Here is a 23,647-nt window from a genome sequence, read left to right as displayed (position 1 = left end):
TACAGTAAAAGTCTGTGATTTTTTCCATCTTTTTTATTTGTACGCAGTTGATTTAAAATATCATCACATAGAAAAAAAGATAATGTAATTCTTTCATTCTTTCCGTTTCTTTATTTTATAAACAACATTTGTTTTTAACAAATTTCTTTTCCACAATAAAATATGTTTCATGGAATTATTACGTTACAGTAAACAAAATTACTAAAAAGAATTCTTTAATCCTATAATATCAATGCAAATACTAGACAAGTATTTAATGAATGAAATAAGTAGTACATAGAATACTGTCATCGTAAATAGGAACATGTTCTAGACATTCCGTTTCATTTACGCATGTATAGAAGATGGAAACATAAGAAATGAAACGCATACATTACAAAATGATATGACTATGATATATCAACAGTATGTATATATTTTGCGGAATAATATTCATATTTAAACCGTAAAAAACTATTAAGAGTTACTTATATTCTCAAATTCTGATTTATTTTTTTATAAATGATGCATGTTTCACATATATTTTGCCTTTACAAATTAAATACATTTTCAAATTAAATACAAACAAATCATTTTATCGATACTTATAGGACTTCGATTGAGATATTTTACAATTTTAAATATTAAATACTTAAATAATACTCCTAAATATGGAATTCTATGTAAAATACAGAAAAGTATGAGAAATAGAATTTAAAATACTATTTTTTGTGAAGAACTAACTAAAACTGTATTGTATAGGCTTACTTCAAGGATTAATACTAATCTTTTTTACAAAAATATTTTTGAGAGCATTTTAACACTTTCATATACTTAAATGAAACAAAAGTGAAATGAAAAATTATGATATTCATTTAATAAAAAATGAAACATTTCACTTCTTCGCATGAAAAATGTTTTGCAGTTAACGATACATTTGTACATTCGGTTCTCTGTTTCACAAAGGAAACAAATCCACTGAATAAACTACTTACGTATAAAATAATTTAAATGATACAAATATTAACCGATTTTTGATTTATAAAGGCAATTTTGTTTCTTTTTCAACAAATTAAATTCTCAAGCAGGTATTCAGGATTTATCATAAAATTAAATTTCTTAATAACAAAAAGCTTAACTATTTCAGTTAGCAGTTATTTTGGAGCAACAATGAATGAATGCAGATAATTCTAGTCATGTCACTCATAAGCATTTTAAAATCATGTAATAACTGGGATATATCAGAATTCATGGATAAAATTTCAAAGGAAGGAAAAATACATTACAAGCCTATTTTTTCACAAGAAGGTAAGGACAGAACTGACCGATTAAGGCAAACACTCGACAGATAAACATGTAAGCAAACATAAATTGTTTACAAATAACTTTTTTGCCAAGTATATATTTTTTTACGATTTTTATAATAATATCGTTCAGTTTCAACGTTAAACAATAAGACATATTTGACATTAAAATAATTTATACAGAATTTTAAAGAAGTCAGAAATTTATTACAAAACAGCAGCTTCCATGGAATTTCGTGTGATTAGATACTAAATGAAATCTCTTCAAAAATAATGTTCGAACATCCCATCAATACTTCGAAGTTTGTATTACTGTTGTGAGTGGAACTTCGACCAATTGTTTTGTTAAAGCACTTGCCGACGATGCTGTAAAGTAACAAGTTATATTTCCTCTTATATATTTTTTTTCGTTGGCTCCTGAATGGAGCACCTCAATCAGCACATAACTACAAAAACGAATGCTTCTTATAGAATACTCTATCAACCTTTAATCCTGTGCGCAGAGGTTTTTATTCAACCTGCATATTAATTCTTTCTTTATACATTCAGTATTCTATCAACCTTTAATCCGGAGCGAGTAGGTTTTTATTCAACCTGCATATTATTGCTTTCTTTATACATGCAGTTTTTGTCCACTTAAATGTTCTCTGAAAGTTTAAGCGCTCTTTTCAATTTAATCCATTTATGAAACACTCCTCACACTAATTTATATGAAATGGTTTTTACCATCCCTAACCAATTAAATTCTAAAATTGATTTCGCATATGATCTGCATGGTAACCTATGAATTAATGTTATATGATTGCAATAACTTGATGATGAACAGTGAGCATAACACAGTTCGGAATGCTAACTTGATTTGCCATCCAGCAGATGAAATGGCACTTGAAAGACATTCATCGCCTTTGCAATCTGCGGTTATTTTATCCGCTTCTAAGGATTGTTTTTTCGGTTGGTATTTCAATTCAAGAGTCATGCAGTTACTGTTAGAATCCATTACTGGTTTATATGAAGTTATAGGAATCTTTTTATCACTGCAGTAACTGTTTTCTAACATTGTATTATTTTTATCGAGATATTTCAAACCCCACATCCAGAATATGTTGCAGTCGCATGTAAAAGTGTTACAACAATAACTCATATTGATTTCATTAAACGTTGTAGCGAAAATACTGAACGAATTATCATAAGTTATATCAACAGTATTATCTGTGAAAATAAATGATTGTTGTATATCAAGACCTCCAAATGCCTCTGGTTTCAGATTTTCTATATATGAATCTGTAATGCTAAACACATTTAAAGGATTACTGTGGAAAGCAGTCGTTTCGATTTCCGAGAATTGACAATTCTTGTAACACACAGAATCCACAAACGAAAACACAAATGAGCCATTTTCAGTCTCATGAAACACGCATTTGTCAAAAAGAACATCCTTAACATTGTGCAACAATAACGAATAGTTTGCCATTGTATGGAATTCAGTGTTTATGATATTGAAAGTTGTAATATTTTGAATAGCGAATGCAAACTGCTCTACTTCGTGGAATGTGCTATCTTCAATCAAGAACTGATTAACTGCTGAAATTGCACTGAAGGCATCTGATTTAATAATGTTTGCTGTTACGTTTCTGATGATGAATTGGTCAATATTATACAGCCCTACAAAAGCATGCTGTATGATATTTAAATCAGCAACATCAGATATTTTTAAAATTGAAACACCTTGTACTGATGACAAAGCAAAAGGAAAGATAGTAAGTTTATTTAGATCAGCAAATTCAATTTCTGTAAGCTGTAGATTAGTTAAAGAAGCAAAAGGAATTCGAACATCTCCACAGCCTTTGATAACTATACGAGTGATTGAAAAATCAAAAATATAATCCACAATGAAATTTTCACGGTCTTCGCACATACATTCGAGGAACGGTTCATCTGTGTTAAGATCGGTCACTGTTTTACATATTTTGGAATTATCAAAATTGTAATCGTTTCCTCTTGTCGTTCCAAGAACAAGCATTGTACAAAGCAACAGAAGATTCATCTGAAAAAAAATCTTAAATTTAGTGGAAATAATGTCTACTAAAATATATTCGTTGTCAATAATGAATGATTCCAATGAATTATTAAATGTCATGAATAAATGATTTTCATTAAATATAAAATATTAAGAATGTCATCTATATTTATATTCAGAAATGATAGACAAAGTTATTTATAGTTTTAGAAATTCTTTGAAGTTTCCGTAGGTTTTGTTCAGAGTTAATTTTATGAAAAATTCCGAAAAAAATCTTTTTTTTTTTTTGTTTTTTTTTTTTTTTTTTTTTTTGTAAATCCGAATAGTTTTTCAATATTTTTTTCTGTAACTACAGAATAGATAAAGCAAAATATAAGAATTAGGTAAATTAGCTGTATTTTTCTAGTTTATAAGTGTAATTTATATCGTTAAAAGTCTGTTAAAAGCAGTTTGTTTTAATAAAGACTAAGTAAAAGTAGCTTGAATTGCTTAGAATATAGTACCAAAAGTGAACTTGCAATAACTGTGCAATAATAATGTTGTGCAATAATTAGTCAAACTTTGAAATTCGAAAGTATTGAAACTTCGAACGACCTTAAAATTATATATAGAGAGAAAGAGAGATATATAGATATAAATGTTTAAAAAAAATCATGGCTTCATTATCACTATTATTACTTTTTGGATGAAATTAACAAAATTCCGTAAACATTCTCAAGAAATCGGCTATAAAACCCAAATCCTTCTAGGCTTCATTTTGAAAATCAAAAGCACTTAAAAGATCTTATAAATTGATGATTTTTTTTGGTGGGTCTAAAAAGTAAAGTCGGCTAATTTGTTTTATTTGTGGTATAAGGAATACGCAATAGTATTGTGTTCACTTAATTTTAATTTCATAAATTTACAAACTATCGATACATTACCATACCATAAAACAGTTCCCTAGATCTATGCTGTGTTTTTATGTATAATATTATTATCTGTATACATTATGATGATTTTTAACTGCATCAGAAAGACGCGATTCTGAAAAATTTCTTTTGTTTTAAATATTAATTAAGCTCTTTTATTAATAAGGAACTTTGCTTAACAACATTAGTTTGAGTAATTTATAAAACTTACTCGAAGAAATTTTATTAATTATGTAAATAACTAAATTAGGTTTATGCTGTCTGCATATTTTGTTGTCATTTCAACTTCAGACCAAGAATCATTTTGAAAAATAAAACTTCATTTCAAAAATTAGCCGAACTTTAATGTTATTAAGAAAATGAAAATTGGTTTTCTATCTGATACTTGTAAGTATTTCGTACTCTAAAATAAAAGTTTTAATATTATTTTTTTAACTTTGATGAGAATCCAATTAAATTCAATTGCCTTGAGTTGAAATAATTCTTCAAATTAAGTAGATTTCTTATTAGATAACACAAAATAAGAGTGAACTTTTGCACATTATCTTCCGAAAAATAAGACATTAAAGTTTTCAATATCTCTTTTTTAATTCCTAATTATATAATAAAAACACGCACAAATTTCTAATTTGAATTGGAGTGATTACATTTTTTTAGTTAGAAATGTAAAATTTCGTTTTTCCTGCGATCTTTTTCTGGACGGGAATAAAGAAACATTTATTCTTTCTTTGCAATTTGAGAGCCAGAATTTTATTCAATAAAAAGCGAATTTATATACTAATATGCAAATAAATTCAGCTTGAAATTAACATGAAAATTTTACCTTTCGGTCTTAGATAAACCTCCTGCTTAATCTTTTCATTTCATTTGGTGTCAGAATGTAAATTCAACAGAGCTAAAACTGTAAGTAAATAAAGATAATAATTTTATGATTACAGATGTGTGCTTAAATTTTTCGACAACATAATATCAAATTAAGATGTTTAAAAGGATAACTTCCAGAAATCGTATTAAATATATTCAGTAGTGCTTTTTAGTTCGTTAAAAGCAAAGAAAACTGCGGAGCTTGTACTATATGAGAGATTCTTAACCAAAAATACCTTAATTGCTGAAAAGGCTCTAGGTAAATAAGAGAATTTCAGAATTAAAGGAAAGTGGAGAAATTTATTTATGCAATAATTTTTTCAAAAGTGAACATAAGATTAATAATTTTACAAAATTTAAACCAATTGCTCGTAAATGAGAGAATAAATTCAATTATGCAAGAGTTGAATTCTTTTAAATTAAGAAATCTCCAGAAAGTTTTTTTTGTAAATATTAACAACAAATTGATTTAAAAAATATAAATAGAATAATAATGTAATATAGTGACCTGTGTATTGTGCAAATTTGTGCGGTGCATAAATTTGTAAATTTGAAAATTTATAAAATTTCAGAATTTTACAAATAACAGCAAAGCCTTTTACTATGAAAGCAATTCATGCTTTTAATGCAGCGCTTTTTAATGCAAAGCATTCACCTATCGAATATTTAAATACAGGATTGTTCTAATCAATACGATGCTTATTTTCCTTTTATTGCGCAAATCTTATGATTTTTCTCATTTTATTGCATGAACCATTTTTTTTCTACTTCATTGCTCAAGCAATTCAACAACAACAAAAAAATCCTTTTTATTCACTGTAACAGGTTTATGTTATAATTAAAATGAATGCACTTTGAAATAATCACTGCCCGATGTTATTTTGATGGCAAACACAAACAAAAGAATTATAATTAGAAAAAATATGTATAAATAATATATGAAAGAAAGTTATTCGATAAATTCATAAAATAACATTGAAAAAATATATAAAGCTAAAATGCAAAAAATAACAGCAAAAATTCATATTTTTTTCAGTTGCAAAATAAAATTTAAAACTTAGTGATCATTTATAATATTGCTGACTGTCATCTTATCGCACCTAGAGCTTATCAGAAAATAGTAATATTTCGTTAATTGTCTTGCCACTAAATTATATTAAATCCTTTATTAAAGGAAAAACCCGTATAAATTGCATATTTTATTATTTAGTTGCATGAGCTAATTTTATGCAATGCAAGAAAGATCTTGATCTCTATAATAAACTTTATATGCCTTTGTTATTATTGCTATTTGTTCACGTCTGTATGCAATATTAAATAAGTCCAAGCATTGTCAATTTAAGCTAGCATTTTTTTAAAAACACAATAAAGCAGTACCTTTAAATATTAGCCGTTGACAGAGACAGCAACCATAACGCCCCTGAAAATTGTTATAATAAACAACTGGAAGACTCGTATTGTAAACTGAGGAAGTGCAAAGAGTTGAAACCGGAAGCACTAGCATATCAGGTTTCCTTTGCTTATCTTCAACTTTGCCACATGTGTGTTGTAAACACTTCCCCATTTTCGACTTGTGACAGATTAAAGAATTAATTAACGATTCGCAGGTCATGTTTAAGGATATAATAAGTAAAAAAGAAAATATGTAGCAATCTAAATTAGAAAAATGATTCATTAGAGTCTTAAAGATCAGAATTTTTTTAACAGGACCTTATCTTTAAATCGGAGTACCAATCACAAAAAAAAGCCAGCATCTGGTATATGCAGATATGTTATTACAGGATATAATTTATTGCTTTCGAATAATATTTAGAGAATGTACATGAAGAGTTCAACTATCGAGTTGAACTCTTCATGTACATGCAACACTTTTCCAGCATTAAAAAAAAATTTTGAAAGAATCGACCGTTTTTTGCAAAATTTTTTTCATAAAATTATTAGTCTGTGATTCATATGTAATGCTTGAAAGCCATTATAGATCAGTCTTTTTATAGATATGGCATTTTATCAGTCTTTTTTATAGATATGGCATGTTTTTATTTAAAATGAGGACCAGAGGATTTGCAGATCTCATTCCTAAGATTCCTTCTTCAAAGATAAGGAAAACTCCCTCCCCCCTTCAGACTCTAAGATTCCTTCTCATTTGTAAGATGATTCGAATTCCGGTATCGTAGAATACTCGAAGAATTTTTTAAAAGAAAGATAAGAAAAATCGCCTCTCCCCCTTTGAAAAACCGCGATGACACCCCGCATTCTTAAGGGGTTGTTATACAACAATGTACTTTCTGATTGACGGCTATTATGCCCGGAATCTTTTGAGAGTTTTAAGAAGATCTTCCTGCCCTATAATCAATCAGAACCAATGTATCTAAAAAACAAAATAAGCGCCTCGATTATTTAATCAATCACACTTCATGAAAAAGGCAGAAATATCTCAGTGATCCAGACTTTACTTCATAGTTTCATTAAACGCACGTTTGAAGTATTGCAGTATTGATGGAATTAAAGGAAATACACAAACAAAAAAAATTGCCACATGAAATAAAATGCCAAGTTCGAAGTGAAAGAAATAATTAAGTTTAGAAATTAATATTAATTAAAAACAAAGCTAGATTTTGTTGTTTTTCTTCGATAACTTACGGAAATGCTTTTATATAAAGTAAATTTTACTCTATCTTAAAATTTAAAAAAAATCCTTTTAACTATGTCATTTTATTTGCTGTCACATTTTTCAATCAATTTTAATAAATTTTCAAGATCTATTTTCTTGCATAATTTACAACAGCATATTTCATTGTTGCAAGGAACTCCCAATCGTTTCCTTTGCTTATACAAATATTTAATCGTGTATTCTTCTTCTGTTGTTGATACATAAAGTTATACCCCAATGGTTTTTATTTTATTTTTTATTTCATCATTATGCGCGAAACAAAGTCTTAAAGGACACTAATCATATTAGAAAATATATAATAGTTAATTTGTAAATAATATTATCGCTCATTTTTAATTCCTTTTATGAGCTCATTTTAATTCAATTTTTATATTGATCCAATGGTGAAAAATGTTTCCCTACGTTTTCGTGGCATTTTGTCTTTATTAGGAACGTTAATGTAAACAATGAATATAAGAGCAGCAATGCTTCTGAAATATACTGATTGAAAATTTGGCATAATTTGCAGTTTAAAGTAAAAGGAACTATAAATACATCCAGTGAGCTCAAAAGATATGGTTTCTAACTCTTTTTATCAGTATGCTTTAATTCAGCATACACGGTTCAAAAAATAAAATGTGCTTACCATTGTAATGTTATTTTATTTATTTTTAGAATGTTTTTGAAATCAAGGAACGTAACAGTTGCAAAGCTACTAAAAAAACACGAGCTAAATGTCTAACAAAATTTAGAGCTTAAAATTACCTTGATAAAGCAACAATGAATATAAAATTATGCGTAAGATATTCAACTGAGTTTACACTAATCATCCTCACGTGTAAATCCATTGCCGAAACAAGCCATGTTTAATTAAATGTAAAAATATGTAAATCTAAACAGGCGGGAATACTCTCTATAATCCATATACAAATATTTCATAGCAAGAAATATTTTTTGCTTGGTATAATGAAGAAAATTGATAATGAATTTCCGACTTTATAAAGTCTCAAAATGAATCATGCAATTCAGATTTCAATTCTATACACAGAATTTACGTTTTTTAACGCATTTCTGTTCTCAGCTATCTTATTTACATGTGTACAGGCAAACAGCATATATGTGTACAGGATGATAATTTCGTGGATTTGTATGAAATTTGTTACAGATATAAAATATTTGATCAAAGACTCACATACCAAATTCCACTCCTTTAGATTTTTTGGTTTTTGAGTTTTCTTTGTAATATGATAAACATAGGTATTCTTCACGATAATATAAATTTCATACAGACGCAAAGCTTTCGTGTGATTATTATATATCAAATGTCGTCCGAAAAACACAATTTATTCCTGACCAATCATGTTCAGAAGTGTAAAGATAACTGATTTTATTTTTAAAGCGAATAAATAAAGATGAAAAGTTTTCGGAAACATGCTTGCATTGTTACTCTAATAAGCAGAATATTTTTTTAGTGAAAGCCTGATGGTCAAATATAGACGTAAAAATGTGAGGTGGTGGCAGATTTCATTTTAAAAAATGTTACTTTACTAGCAATTATGATATATTTGAATTTTTAATGAATATTTAAAAAATTAATTGGAGACTATCGCATATATTCAGGGATATTTATTAATCTTTTCATTTTCAGTTTTTACATTTTTGTTTCCTCTTCCTGATTCTTGATAATAATAGCAATATTCTGCTTTTTAGCATTCTAATAAAATTGTTGTCTTAAAGACATTTTTTATTGAGGTTATTTTAAATTAGATTTTTGATTTATAATTCGACACTATAATTATTATAGATTTTTTTTTTCAAATTTCGTAAAATTCATTACTCGCATTTAATTTAATAAAATTCTAAAAAACAGATTTACTTTTTATTTTTAATTATTTCACACCTTTTATTCTTGAAATTACAATTCATTATTAAAAATGTCATGGAGTTCTAAAATCTTTTTTACCGAATGAATTAGTGAGTTTATTTTCATCAATTTTATTACCTGAGACCATCCCTCTAAAATTGCACGAATTTTTTCTAAGCGTGAAGACTATTCTCTTATTAGAAAAAAATATTGTATCACTGAAAAGAAAGTTTCCTATTGTTTTGAAAACAACAAAGAAGCTATGTTTACTATATATAAGGAGATTGGTCTTGTATTAAATCTGAATGTCAATAAATTTAATTTCATTTTGTCTTCAACAATAAAAAGTGTTTTTATTTCCTTAGTCCAATCTTAGAATTATGAGTTTTCATTGTGTTATTACGAATCCATTTTTTATAAGTACATATTAACAGTCTTGATCATTTCAAGACATTAAAGCAGATTTTATATCAGCAGTTTCACATCAGTTTTTATCCAAAGTTCCAAGACTCAAAATAAATTTATGGCAATATTCTCAAATTTCAAATCAGTTTATAAAATAGGCATCAAAGCAATTTATACAAAGCATGAAAGCAATTTTTAATTTTTGAGAAATATCCCTTCTAAAAGCTGCCAGATATCCCATACTGGATGGGATAATAATACAATTAGTTACCTTAATTAATTACCTTATTCTTAGATTTACAAAATGTAACAGATTTGCTTCAATTTTTTATTGAATAACCTTGCTTGTCCTTGATTTAATTTACGAGTAAATAGTTCATTTAAAAATATTAATTAGATATCGCAATAACTACATATAAAATAGACGAAGAACATTTTTTCTCTAAATTTTACTATGCAAAGAATTTTACTATGTCAATTCAATATTCAAAATCTCGATACCTCAGAATAAATAAAAAAATAAATAAATAATAATCTAAAAGTTGTATGAGCAATGAACTGCCTTTTCATTTTTTTAATTGCCTTTTCATTTTTTTAATAAGAGACAATTCCTTTGCTTCTCCAGTTCTTCATATTTTATATTTAGAATTAATCAAATATTAGCTTTCTGGAATACTATCCAGGATACTAAAATGTTCCAGATTGAATTTCGTAATATCTGGTCAAGTTAGTCTAAATGAAAATATTAGAGAAAATTGCACTTTACCTGTTGATTAACTAATTATACCATTACGAAGTAGTTAGAGTCCATCTTGAAAATTCATCTTTAAAACAAACCACTTCATTTAGCCATCTGAGAAGCAAGAACACAAACATACTCCATAAAGGTCAGAACAGGAAAGGGATGTTATAAAAGTGTTGTTACAAACTTTTGCGCAGTGAAAGGTTGTAGACAAATTTCCCGTCCTGTCTGTATGAAGGGAAAAAATACTGGAGTCAGAAAGATTTGTTGTGAATGCCTTATGATAATCTTCGCTCTCAACATCAAGATAAAAGAATTGTCGTCATTTCAAGATAAAGAAGGTGGAATCCATCCTACTGTCATATCTTTAAAAATAACCATTCTATTTAGGCATCCTAGAAATATGAAAGAAAATATGCTCTACAGAGGTCAGAACAGGAAAAAGGCAGAGCCATCAAAGCTTTAAAAAAAAACAGAAAGAAAGACAAAAAAGAAACGTTTAGACAACAATATAGGTAGTGGTTAGTTTCTGAAACAGTGTTTAAAAATGAAACTGAATAAACGATTGATTTGACACGACTTAAATATAGCATACGCTTCCAATGATTAGAAAAGCATTACTAGCTATTATACATGCATATCAAGCACGTGAATGCTGTTAACTATAAAAATGGTGGCAGTATAATTAGGATATCTTATTTAGAAACACATACTGTAGAAATAAAAAGTAATTTCACTAATTTTTATTGCTTTGTTCCTAATTGAAACGTGTTTCAAGATACGTTTCCGAACAAGTTCCTTGTTTATGCATGAATAATTTTTTTTTCTTTTAATGTTACAAAAATGATCTTAACTTATTTCTCTTTTCAGACAGTAAATTTCTTCTTGTTCTTTGATTTGAACAACAAACTTATTCAGCAGGAATGCTCTGTTATCAGTTGACTCGTTCACTTTATTACGGAGCATTTTGTACATTGAAAAAAATCGTGTTTATTTTGCATCTCATTCCTAATGACCATTTGTATCCAAAATTTGACGTAGATCAACAGTTTTAATGTTAAGATCATATATCGAATTTCATATATGCAACTTGTGCTTTTGAATTATCGCATTATAATATATGAGATGAACAAACGTACAGACGGTAAACCCTATTGATGGATTTGGCAAAATCTGACACATATCTTCAAATATGGTGATAAAACCATTTGTTAAATTTAATACATACAGTATGTTATGTTTTCGAGTTATAGTTTTTATTTTTGAAAATGATGGGTAGATAGAAAGACATTCTTTGATGGATTAGTTCTAAAAATTCTTAAACTTATATTAAATTTGTTTAAAGATTACATACCAATTTTTATTTATTTATTTTTCGTTTTCTTCAATTGTCATATTTGCAGATCAATAAGTAAGTCCAAAAGTGCGTTGTTGGACTCATTGAGATATTCGTTAAAATTTCGAAGTCAATTTTTATATAATTGCAATAATTTCGCTTAAAATAAAAATATATTGTAGACGTGAAAAGGGATAAATGAAATATCAACGGTGAAAAGTTTAGACATAAAATTTTTTCTGTTTTACAGCACTTAAAAAAGTTATTTTATAATCATAATTTTCTTTCTTTTTTTTCTTTTTCTTTTTTACTTCTTCTTTTAAATGAACAAAGGAAATAAATCCCTTTAGATATTTGTTGTGAAATATTCATATATATTTTTTTAATTTCCGCATCAGTGAGCATGAATTCATGCACTATTTGTAAGTGGCGATCAAACATTATTAGTCAAGATAATTAAAACCCTTCACCATTGTGTAGAACTGTGCGCGAATAAAATTTAAAAAGGAAAACAAAATGGAATTACGCCTACCTACTTTTCAATGTGTATATAAACTTAAAAAAGTAACAAGATATGTTAATGAAATTCCGTTATTACATATTTTAATGTAATAACGGAATTTCATTCACAGGATATATGTATGTTCATTTCAGGATATATGTATCGGAAGTCTGATACAAATCTTTCTTCGCCATGAAACGGAATTTTCTGCATAAAGCACGAAGTTGCAAACATGAAACACATCATGTTGCAAAAGTCATCTTTACAGTATTTTTTAGAATTTATGGGTTTTCAGAAAGTCTTGGAATATTTGAATTAGCAGTATTTTTAATTTTTACTATCAAATTAAAATTGCTAGCTTTTATTTCAATATAGTAATATCAATTTTTTATATATGTCATTAAAATACTGACCGACTGAAAACTGTATTTTGTAATACTCCCTCATAATTATATTGTTTATTAAAGAAATTTTAGAGTTCCTAACTCTGAATAGTGCTCATACCAAATAAAAAAAAATAGATCTGACATCATGCGTTCTAACATACGGCTTTGCAACGCCTGCATAATTACAGTTCAGATATGTTACATGAAGCAAACCCACTTGGCTTATATTGATCTGACTTTTCACAGATCTGATAAGTAGATATATCATTCTATGAAACTGATTAATCTAGCGCACAAATGCTTGGCACTTTAGTCTTTCGCCCACATTTCATACCGTTTATCCTGACCCTTGTTGCTGAAAGGCGCTGTAAGTTGTGTTTCTAAAGAAATCAGTAGCAAAAACCCTTTCCTGCATTTTCATAAATTTAGCTTCCAAGGAAAAATAATTTTAAAAAGGACTTGAAATAATATTTTACTCCTACGTTCGTTACACGATTAAAACAAAAAAATGTTTGTTTTAAATTTTGCACACGTTTTCTGAAATTTGAAAGGTATAAATAATATTTTACAAGCTTCATTATATGCAACGTCATTTGAAATTGTGTATTTATATAACTGTTGGTCATTATCAATGGAAATATTGAGTGCATTTAGGTTTTTTTTTTTAATACTAAAGATTTATATATATATATATATATATATATATATATATATATATATATATCACCATTAAATGTAATAACAAATGGACAAAACTTAAATATATTTGACACCATTTTTTAAACTCTTAATCGAAGTGTTAAGGACTCGCAGAAATTTTGCTGTGTAGAAAGACTCACAGTGCTCAAAGTCTTGTGTGCTCAAGCATTGTCCGCTGTCTATTCACAAAACAAATTTCAGAATTTTTCCAAATTTCTCTCTAAACAGACAGCGAAATCTGTTTAAAAAATAAATTCGAAAAAAAAATGAATTATTGCGTAATACAATATTCCATTTAAATTGCTCTTCACTTTTTCTATTTCAATTTCTTTGAGACCGTTCTTTACTTTGTTCTTATTTTTAACAAAAACAAACTCATTTCTTACAACAACAGTTAACTTTTCCTAACACAAATCCTTTTTTCTTATTTTCTAAAATCTAAGACTGATTTTTACTGAAATAAACTTGTGTTAAAAGAAATAAACATTCGGCCTTTAAAGGAAAGGGAATTGCTTCTTAACATATTTATTTCAACATTGTATTTCATTATGCGAAAGCTGAAATGTGGTAGAGACATTAAACAAAAAAGTGCTAAGTGCGCAATATTTTTCCCATATTTTTCTCTACTTTCCTGCAAATATTTCTAAAAGTACTTACGTCTCGTGACTTTAGCTACATACTGTTTAATATTCCTTAAGAGCTTTGAAATTTTTTAAAGGAATTTTCTAAAGAATCGTCTGAAGAAGAATGCTTTGGAAAAATTCCTGCTGTAAAAATTGCTGATTTATTCTGATTTTTTTTAAGTAAGAAAGCAGTTTGTAAAAAAATAGCCAAGTCTGTTTTGTATTTGGTAGATACTACATTTCATTTGACACCTCATAAGAAAAATTTAAGCATTAAAATAAACATGATTAACAGCATATGACATTACCAGATATAGATTTAAATTAACCAATTCCTATTATGGCAAAAGAGGGCTTCTATATCTACTTAAAAATATGCACAATGCAGATACGAAATGTTTTTTAAAATATACCTTATTTCCTGTATTTCTTCAGCAGGTACAGAGTAATTGAAAGAACTTTAAACCCAAAGTTTACAATAAATAACGTAACATCAAAGCTAAATATAAATCTAAATAACTAGCATATGTTTAAGAAAACAAATACATATCTTTAATCATACTATAAAATATGAAATCATTTTACCTGTCTGGCTTTTTAATTTCCATAAAACAATTATATTTTATAATCGTGTGTTCACAGTAATTATGTTATTACTGTATTCAATGCACACATTTCCTTGACATCCTTTAATAAAAAACTACATCCTGTGCAACTTAATGCTGTGTGTGTATTAACATATCATAAGCCTTTATAGAATGCTTATTAATAATCCTTAATGGCTGTTAATGTCTGACATTCCATGAAAACTTTGATAACAAAGAAGTATACTAATGAATGGCTTAAGAATATTTTCAAGTAGATATGAGATGTACGAAAAGAGAGGAATCCTATCAATGTAAATATGAAACAAATCTGAAAAAAGGCGTATTGCTTTTTCTTTTACCGTTTGCCACTGTATTCCGGGCTTTGAATTTTATAGAAATTGTTCCTTGGTACTTTGATTCCAATTTTCAATACCTACATCTTGAGTTAAACGTTTTATCTTTTAATTCAAAACTACTTACATGTTTCTCATGCTTCTTGTTACCGTGATTTTTGCTGTAAGCAGTGCGACTCAAATTGAGCAGTTTAATTTATCAAATTAGTGGGAAACAATTTCATCTGATTTCATAACTGTATTTGAATCTTTTTTATGAATATATAAAATGTCTGAGTTTCTACGTTTTTTTAACTCCTGTTATATAACAGAAACATATGTTATAGAAAAAGGTTTATGTCAGTTTCAGGGGAGATGTCCAGATAATTAGCAACTTTTATATTTTTTGATCCGTTAAAGTAATACCAAACCCATTTTTCAGAAGCTTTAAATAAATATTGAAATCTGGAAACTAAAGAGTTAAAATGAATTTATAAGAGTGAGTATCTAGGTTTCAGATTTTTGTTTATTATTCTTATCTGTATGCAGCTGATTTAGAATATCATCATATATTAAAAGAAAATATAATTCTTTCACTATATATTTGTCTTTATTTTATAAGTAACATTTGTTAATTACAAATTTCTAATCAACATTAAAATATGTTGTATAAATTTATTATTTTACAGTAAACAAAATATCTAAAAAGAATTATGTTATCTTGTAATCTCAATACAAATACTAGACAAGTATTTAGTGAATGATAATAAGTATCAATACACAGAAATATGTCATCGTAAATAGGAACATTTTTGTGACATTTTGTCTTATTTACATATATATACAGAATTGAAACACAAGAAATGGAACGTATAAATGTACAAAATGATGTGACTGATATTTCAACAACATTTATATATTTTTCGAAACAACATGCATATTGAAACCGCAAAAGAATTATTAAAAAAAATTTATATTCAGAAATTCCAATTTGGTTCTTGAAAATGATGTGCTTTTCGCATATATTTTGACTTGAAATACGCATTTTAAAATTACATATAAACAAATAGTTTTTGCCATACCTATAAGGATTTGATGGAGATATTTTACAATTTTAAATATTCAATACGAAATGAGACTTCTAAACAAGGAATCCAATATTAAAAGTGGGAAATGGTGAGAAAGAAAAGATAAAACGGAATTGTAATGCTGTAAAGAAATCCTTATATTTCCTTAAAACTATATTGTATACAGTAGGCAAATATACTTATTACAGGGGACAAGTATTCTAATCTTTAATTCAAAAGAACCCTTGGAGGCCCTTTAACCCTTATACGTACTTAAATGAAAAAAAAATAATTGAAAAAGTATGATACATAATTAATGAAAAATGAAACATTTAACTGATTCCCATGAAAAATTCTTTTGTAGTTAACACTGATTTTGAACATTATGTTCTCTTTTCCACAAAGGAAATAAAGCCACTAAATTAATAATTTACGTATAAAATAATTTAAAATATACAAATTGTATTAACCACATAAGAAGAACATGTAACATTTCTGATAAACTTATATAATATTCAATCTTGTTCATCGTATTACTAATTAATTTCTAAAGCAGATTCGTTGAGTTTAGGATTTATCATAAAAATAAAGCTCTTAATAAAATGCATAACTGCTTCAAATTAGCAGTTATTTTGGAATGACAAAATAACAAAACGATTGAATGTTGAAAAAATGTATGAAAGCAGGTACAAAAATTAATAAATGCAAGTACTTCTCACTAGTGATTATTCATTTCAGGTACCTCACAATAGATTCAAAAGGATATAATATAAAAAGGAAGACTTAGAATTCAAGAACAAAACTTCAAATGATGGTCAAGTATATTATAAGAATCAATTTTTGCACAGGAAAGAAGGGACGCAATGACCCTTTGATGCAAAAACAGGAGACATTAACATATAAATAAACACACTGTTTATTTATATTTGTACAGAAATATAAAGATGTTAGCTATTTCTTATAAAATAGCATCATTGACAAGTGTTTCCTTTCAACGATTTTTATAATAATGTCATCCAATTTTTTCTCCAAACAATAATAGATGTTAACATTTGTTAACAATTTGTACAGAAATATAAAGATGTTAGCTATTTCTTATAAAATAGCAGCTGAAATGATTCTATTGATTAGAATCTTAATAGAATCCATTTAAAAATATGAACCAAACACAACATCAATGTTTCGAAGTTTTAATTGCTTTTGTGAGTGAAATTTCGAGCAGTAGCATTCTGGCCGAAGATGCTGTAAGGTAAGAAGTTATGTTTCCTTTCATGTATATTTTTGTAATTTGAAACTCAATAGAGAAATTCCTCACATAGAGAAATTCCTCACATAACTATAAAAAAGAATCCTTATTATAGCATATTCTATCAAAATTAAAACTGTGCGCATGAGTTTTTATTCTAACGGCATACTATTTTTTTCTTTATACATGCAGTTTTTGTCCGCATAAATGTTTTTCGAAACTTTAGACAATCTTTGCATTTTAAGTCATTTGCAATTTATGAAATACTCCCCAAATATATTTATAAAGAATGTTTTTATTCATCCTTTCTGTTAAACTCAAAACCTCATTACGCATATGATCTACATGGAAAACTATCATTGAAGTTTATATGACTACAATAATTTGATGATGATCAGTGTACATAGTACAGTTCGGAATACAAGCTTGATTTGCCAGCCAGCAGAAGAAATAACACTCAACAAACAGTCATCGCTTTTGCATTCCGTGGTTATTTTGTCCTCTTCTGCGGATTGCTCTTTTATCGAGGATTTCAATTCAAGTGTTATGCAATTATTCTTAGAATCTATTATCGGTTTATATGAATTTACAGGATACTTTTTTTTACCACTGCAATAACTGTTTTCTAACATCGTATTGTTTTTATCAAGATCTTTGAGACCCCACATCCAGAATATATTGCAATCACAAATAAAAGTGTTACAGCAATAACTCAGACCCAGTTCATTAAACGATGTAGAGAATAGGCCACTGAAAGATGTTTCATTAATTATATCAACAATATTATCTGTGAAAACAAATGAGTTCTGTAGATCAAGGCCTCCAAACGCATCTGGTTTCAGATTTTCTATGTATGAATTTGTAATGCTGAACACATTTAAAGAATTACTTTGGAAAGCAGTCGTTTCAACTTCCCAGAATTCACAATTCTTGTAAGATACAGAATCTACAAACGAAAACACAAATGAGCCATTTTCAGTCTCATGGAACACACATTTTTCGAAAACAACATTCTTAACATTATGCAACAATAAGGAATGGTTTGCCATTATATGGAATTCGGTATTAATGACATTGAAAGTTATGATATTTTGAATAGTGAATGCAAACTGCTCGACTTCTTGGAATGCGCTATCTTCAATCAAGAATTGATTAACTGCTGAAATTGAACTGAAGGCATCTGATTTAATTGTGTTGGCTGTTACGTTTCTGATGATGAATTTGTCAATATTATTCAACCCTACAAAAGCATGCTGCATAATATTTAATGCAGCAACATCAGATATTTTAAAAACTGAAATACCTTGTATTGATGACAGAGCAAAAGGAAAAATAGTAAGTTTATTTAGATCAACAAATTCAATTTCTGTAAGCTGTAAGTCTTTTAAAGAACCAAAATCAATTATAACATCTCCACAGCCTTTGATAAATACACGAGCGATTGAAAAATCAAAAATATAACCCACTGTGAAGTTTTCACGGACATCGCACATACATTCCAGGAATGGCTCGTCTGTGTTAGGATCGGTCAATGTTTTACATATTCTGAAGTTTTCGGAACTGTGATCCATTTTTATTGGCGTCCCAAGAAGAAGCATTGTACAAAACAACAGAAGAGTCATCTGAAAAAAAAATCTTACACTCAATCAACAAAATTCATTCTAAAATATGTTCGAAGACAACAATAAGTCTTTGCTATGAATTATTATATGTCATTAGAATGAGTCACATAATGAATTATATGTCATTTGCTATGAATTATTAGAATGAGTTTTTATTGAATACAAAATATCAAGAATTTCATATATTTGAACATATGAAATTCTTTATATTGCAATTTCATATACTTTTTCATATATTACAATTTTTGAACACCTCTCCATTTTCTGTCATACCCTTTCTTCCCCATTTTGACATTGGAAATTAAGCTGCACAATGAATCTGTCCACTTTCAGGTTGCATTTGTCAGCAGTGTTCAGTGACTTTAATCTTATATTCCATATTAGTTTTTCTTGGCAACATCTTTTAATTTTCCTTTCAAAAGTACTTATTTTAGACATGCTTTAAAACTTTAATAAATTTATCTTAACTTTTACTAATTTTAAACTTTCATTTACTGCAATTTTCTTTACAACTTCATTTATAAAGTGACTGTATGTTTGCAAAATTCAAACAAACATAGAATACAAAAATTCAATCATTTCACTGAAACTAGATTTTTGACCCTGAAGTGATCATTTTACATTTTCAGAAAAAGAAAATTGTTTTTCCTTTTTCATCATCATAATCTAGATTATTGACTATTCTTAATATGCACAATTTTTCTTTCTGATAAGTATTTACTATTTACATATACGTATATATAACATGGTTTAGCAGATGACTGGTCTAAAAGAAAACAAATTTCGAATTTCCCTTCAATTTATTTTTTCCCGGGAGGGCAGTGTTTGTGCTTGGGGAGGATCGATGAAACAAGTCTTTCTACATCGGACAACAATTCAAAACTGCCAGATATTTTTCTTTAGCTGTTTTACTAAGAAATTCTAAAAGTGATTTCTTTGATATATATCGGTTTAGGAAAGGGAATACTTTTAATCATTAGAAATTATGCAGTAGGCGTGAGGGAATTTTATTACTTCTCTTGCTGCGTGGCAATTGCAAGTCTTCAATTTCTTAGAAACCGTGTTAAAAATAAATAAATAAAAAGGGGGATTTGGATCTTGAAATAAGAGAAAATTTTAGAATAAAGCAACATTTGAGGTAATTTATGATAAAATGTGGAAAATTGATTCGGATTTAAATTTGATTAAGTGATATCATTACACACACATCACACGTGTGTGTGTGTTAACAATTGCATTAATGTTTTCATTTGTGATTGTTATTACTTTTTTGATTAAATGGACAAAGCTTAATAAATATTAATCTTTCAAGAAAAGAGTTTTAAAACTCATATCATTCTATTCTTTGTTTTGCATATCAAAACTGCATAAAATGTGTTATTAATTGATGGATATTTTTCGGTTATATCTAGGAAATAAATGAGGATAATTTATTTCATTTTGCCACTACATTTATACTGTGTACACTTAATTTTAGCTCCATAAATTTACGAACAATAGAAAATTTATATCATAAACAGTTTCATAAATCTATGCTTTGTATAATATTCTCTGCATAATTTATAGTGCTTTTGATTGGAGTAAAAATACGAACGTTTCTGAATTCAGTACTCTGAAATTAGTATTCTGAAATCAGTATCAGTAATCAGTATTCTGAAAAATACGAACGTTTCAAATGTTAGTTTAGCTGTTTTATTAGTAAGGAACTTTGCTTGATTGACAAGAACAGTTTTGGTAATTAATAAGACTTTCTTTAAGAAATTTTAATATTTACGTAAATATCTAAATCATAATTTTATATTGCGCATTTTGGATATTTTATATTAATTTCAACTTCAGACGAAGTATCTTTCTGAAAAATAAAAACACATTTCAAAAATTAGTCGAACATCATTGTCATTAAGAAAAATAACAAAAATTATTTTTCTATCCAACACTTTCAAGTAGTTTCGTTACGAAAAATAGTTTTAATACAATTTTCAACTCTCTTAAGTTTGATGATAATCGAATGAAATTCAATTTTCTTGAGTAGAAACAATTCTTCACGTCAAAAAGTTCATTTTTGGATTACGTATTAAAGGAGTAAACAATTATATATTGCCTTTCGAAAAATCAAAATGTTAATGTTTTCAATAACAGCTCTTAATTTGAATAATGCAAAATTATCTATGAGCTTCTTAACTTTTAAGACTTTTGGTCTCTTTTTTCCTTTCCTAATAAGAAAGAAATGCTCCAATTTCTATTCTGCATTAGAGAGCTTGTATTTTATTAATTAGAATTGTAAAACGTAGTTTTCTGCAGTCTTTTTTTTTCTGAAGGTAATTAAAGAAGCTTTTATTTTCTGTTTGCTGTTTTAAATCCAGAATTTTATGTAATAAAAAAACAAATTTAAGATATTTATATTTCAGCGAATTGAGCTTGAAATTAACATAAAAGTCTTACCTTTCAGCCTTAGATAAACCCCCTGCTTAATCTTTTCATCTCATTCGATTTTAGAATGTAAACTGAACAGAGATAAAACTGTAAATAAATAAATTATAATTTTACAATTATAAATATATGCTTAAAAGTTTAGACAACATGACATTAATAAATGAAATTACAATGTTTAAAAAATATAACTTCGGGAAATCTTATAAATATATCCACCGAAAATTTTCAGATCGTTAAAAACAAAGAAAACTGCGAGTCTTGTATTATATGAAATTCTGAACCCAAAATACATTAATTGCTGAAAAGACTATAGGTGTATAGAGGAATTGCGAAATTACAGAAATATGCAGTAATTCACTTTATTTATATAACAATTTTTCAAATTTAAGCTCGAGATTTATTATTTTACAAAACGTAAAAAAAGACTGTTCGTACAGAAGAAAATCGAGTTCAGATATTTAAAAGTTATTTTTTATTATTTATTATTATTATATTAAAGTTGTTTAATATTATTATTAAAAGATATTTAAACATCAAATTAATTTTAAAAACATAAACGGAATAAAAATTTGATGTATCAGCATGTGGGATGTGCAAATGTTGAAAAGTAAAATCTTTTCTAATAAAATACAATATTTTGCATAAATTTGTAAATTTGGAAGTTTATAAAATTTCATTCAGAATTTTACAACTAACAACAAAACCCTTTTATTAATGAAAGCAAAAATTAATGTAAAGCAATTCATCTATCCAATATTTAAATGCAGAATTGTTCTAATGGATACAATGCACTTTTTTCTTTCAATCCACAAATTGCTTTCTTTCTTCTATTTCATGCTATTTTTTTTTTATCTTTTTTCTGTATCATGCACAATTATTTCAACAAAATCATTCCTTTTTGCACATGGACAGTTGTTTTTGTTATATTTGGAGATGGATTTACGATGAAATAATCAAAGATCGATGATACTTTGAGAACAAATAGTAAAAGAAAAAGAATGTAATTAGAATAATTATGTATAATTGAGAAATAAAGGTATTCTCTAAATTCACAAGAGAATTTTTAATATAGCTTAAATGCAAAGAGTAATTGCAAAAATTAATAATTTTTTAAATTTCAAAACACAGCTTAAAAATTAAGTGATCATTTATCATGTTAATGTTTGTCATAGTATTTCACTACAACTTATAAGAAATTCATAATATTTAAATAATTTCTAAATATTAAATTATTTTTTTAACAAAATCGTTAAAACAATGTATATTTTAGTTGCATGAAAGCTAATTTTATAAAATAAAAATTCTTGGAAAATGGAAATGAAAATTACTCTCGATTATAAACATAGCATGATATTATTATTCATTCATGTCTGCAGGCAACGTTAACTGAGTCTGGACATTTTCGATTTAAACAAGTAGTTAAAAAATAAACAATAAAACAGTACCTTTAAATGTTGGCCGTCCGCAGAGACAGCAACCATAATGTCCCTGAAAATTCACATAACAAACAACCGAAAGACTCGTATTGTAAACTGAGGAAATAGAAAATTCTCAAACCGGACGTACTGGGGTTCCAGTTTCCTTTACCCATCTTCAACGTTGGCATACTATGTTTTGTAAACACTTCCCCATTTTAGATTTGTGACAATTTAAAGAAATAACTAATGATTCGCTAAGGATATATTATGTGAAAATGAAAATGCTAAAAAGTTAAGCTATAAAAATGATTCATTAACGCGTGGAAGAAAGGAGAAGATTTTTTTCAGCAGGACCTTGTCTTAAATCGACACAGCAATCATAAAAATATGAGCCAGCATCTTGTAAGTGTAGATACACTACCGCATAGCATAATCTATTTGCTTTTGAAGAATGAGTGTAGAGATATCTTTTCAACGTGAAAAAAAATATATTGAATGAATAAGCTTTTTTCCCCAGATTTGTTGCAAAAAAGCATCAGTTTGTGTTTCATATGTAATGAATATTTATACGCCAAAGCCGCTGTAATACTAACAATTATTTTTACACACATGGCCTGCTTTGTTTAAATTGAAGATCAGAGGGTTTGTAGGTCTCATTTC

At 27.4% G+C, this 23,647-nt stretch overlaps 2 protein-coding genes across 3 annotated transcripts; both read right to left on the bottom strand.

Annotated features, from left to right (window-relative positions):
- Nucleotides 1–10,943, bottom strand: LOC129960975 (uncharacterized). 2 transcript variants are annotated; one of them, XM_056074757.1, is made up of 3 exons: nt 10,761–10,943; nt 5,035–5,112; nt 1–3,327 (listed from the first exon to the last, which is right to left on the bottom strand). In XM_056074757.1, the coding sequence occupies exon 3, from the start codon at nt 3,325–3,327 to the stop codon at nt 2,065–2,067; it is 1,263 nt and encodes a 420-aa protein (XP_055930732.1). In that variant the 5' UTR covers nt 5,035–5,112; nt 10,761–10,943; the 3' UTR covers nt 1–2,064. The 2 variants fall into 2 exon arrangements, with proteins under 2 accessions (XP_055930732.1, XP_055930731.1); XM_056074756.1 differs by lacking the exon at nt 10,761–10,943 and adding an exon at nt 6,453–6,578.
- Nucleotides 10,944–16,155: 5,212 nt separating this feature from the next.
- Nucleotides 16,156–23,092, bottom strand: LOC129960532 (uncharacterized). The gene is made up of 3 exons (XM_056074022.1): nt 23,015–23,092; nt 21,579–21,656; nt 16,156–19,136 (listed from the first exon to the last, which is right to left on the bottom strand). Exon 3 carries the CDS (start codon nt 19,134–19,136, stop codon nt 17,889–17,891), a length of 1,248 nt encoding a protein of 415 aa, XP_055929997.1. The 5' UTR covers nt 21,579–21,656; nt 23,015–23,092; the 3' UTR covers nt 16,156–17,888.
- Between the last annotated feature and the right edge of the window lie 555 nt (nt 23,093–23,647).

This window comes from Argiope bruennichi, chromosome X2, assembly GCF_947563725.1.
Source record: "Argiope bruennichi chromosome X2, qqArgBrue1.1, whole genome shotgun sequence".
Taxonomy (NCBI): domain Eukaryota; kingdom Metazoa; phylum Arthropoda; class Arachnida; order Araneae; family Araneidae; genus Argiope; species Argiope bruennichi.
This window is presented reverse-complemented; position numbering and strand designations above follow the sequence as displayed.

Bases quoted from the DNA above. Each gene is read 5' to 3' on its own strand.
- LOC129960975 (XM_056074757.1), bottom strand. From the start codon at position 3,327: ATGAATCTTCTGTTGCTTTGTACAATGCTTGTTCTTGGAACGACAAGA.
- LOC129960532 (XM_056074022.1), bottom strand. From the start codon at position 19,136: ATGACTCTTCTGTTGTTTTGTACAATGCTTCTTCTTGGGACGCCAATA.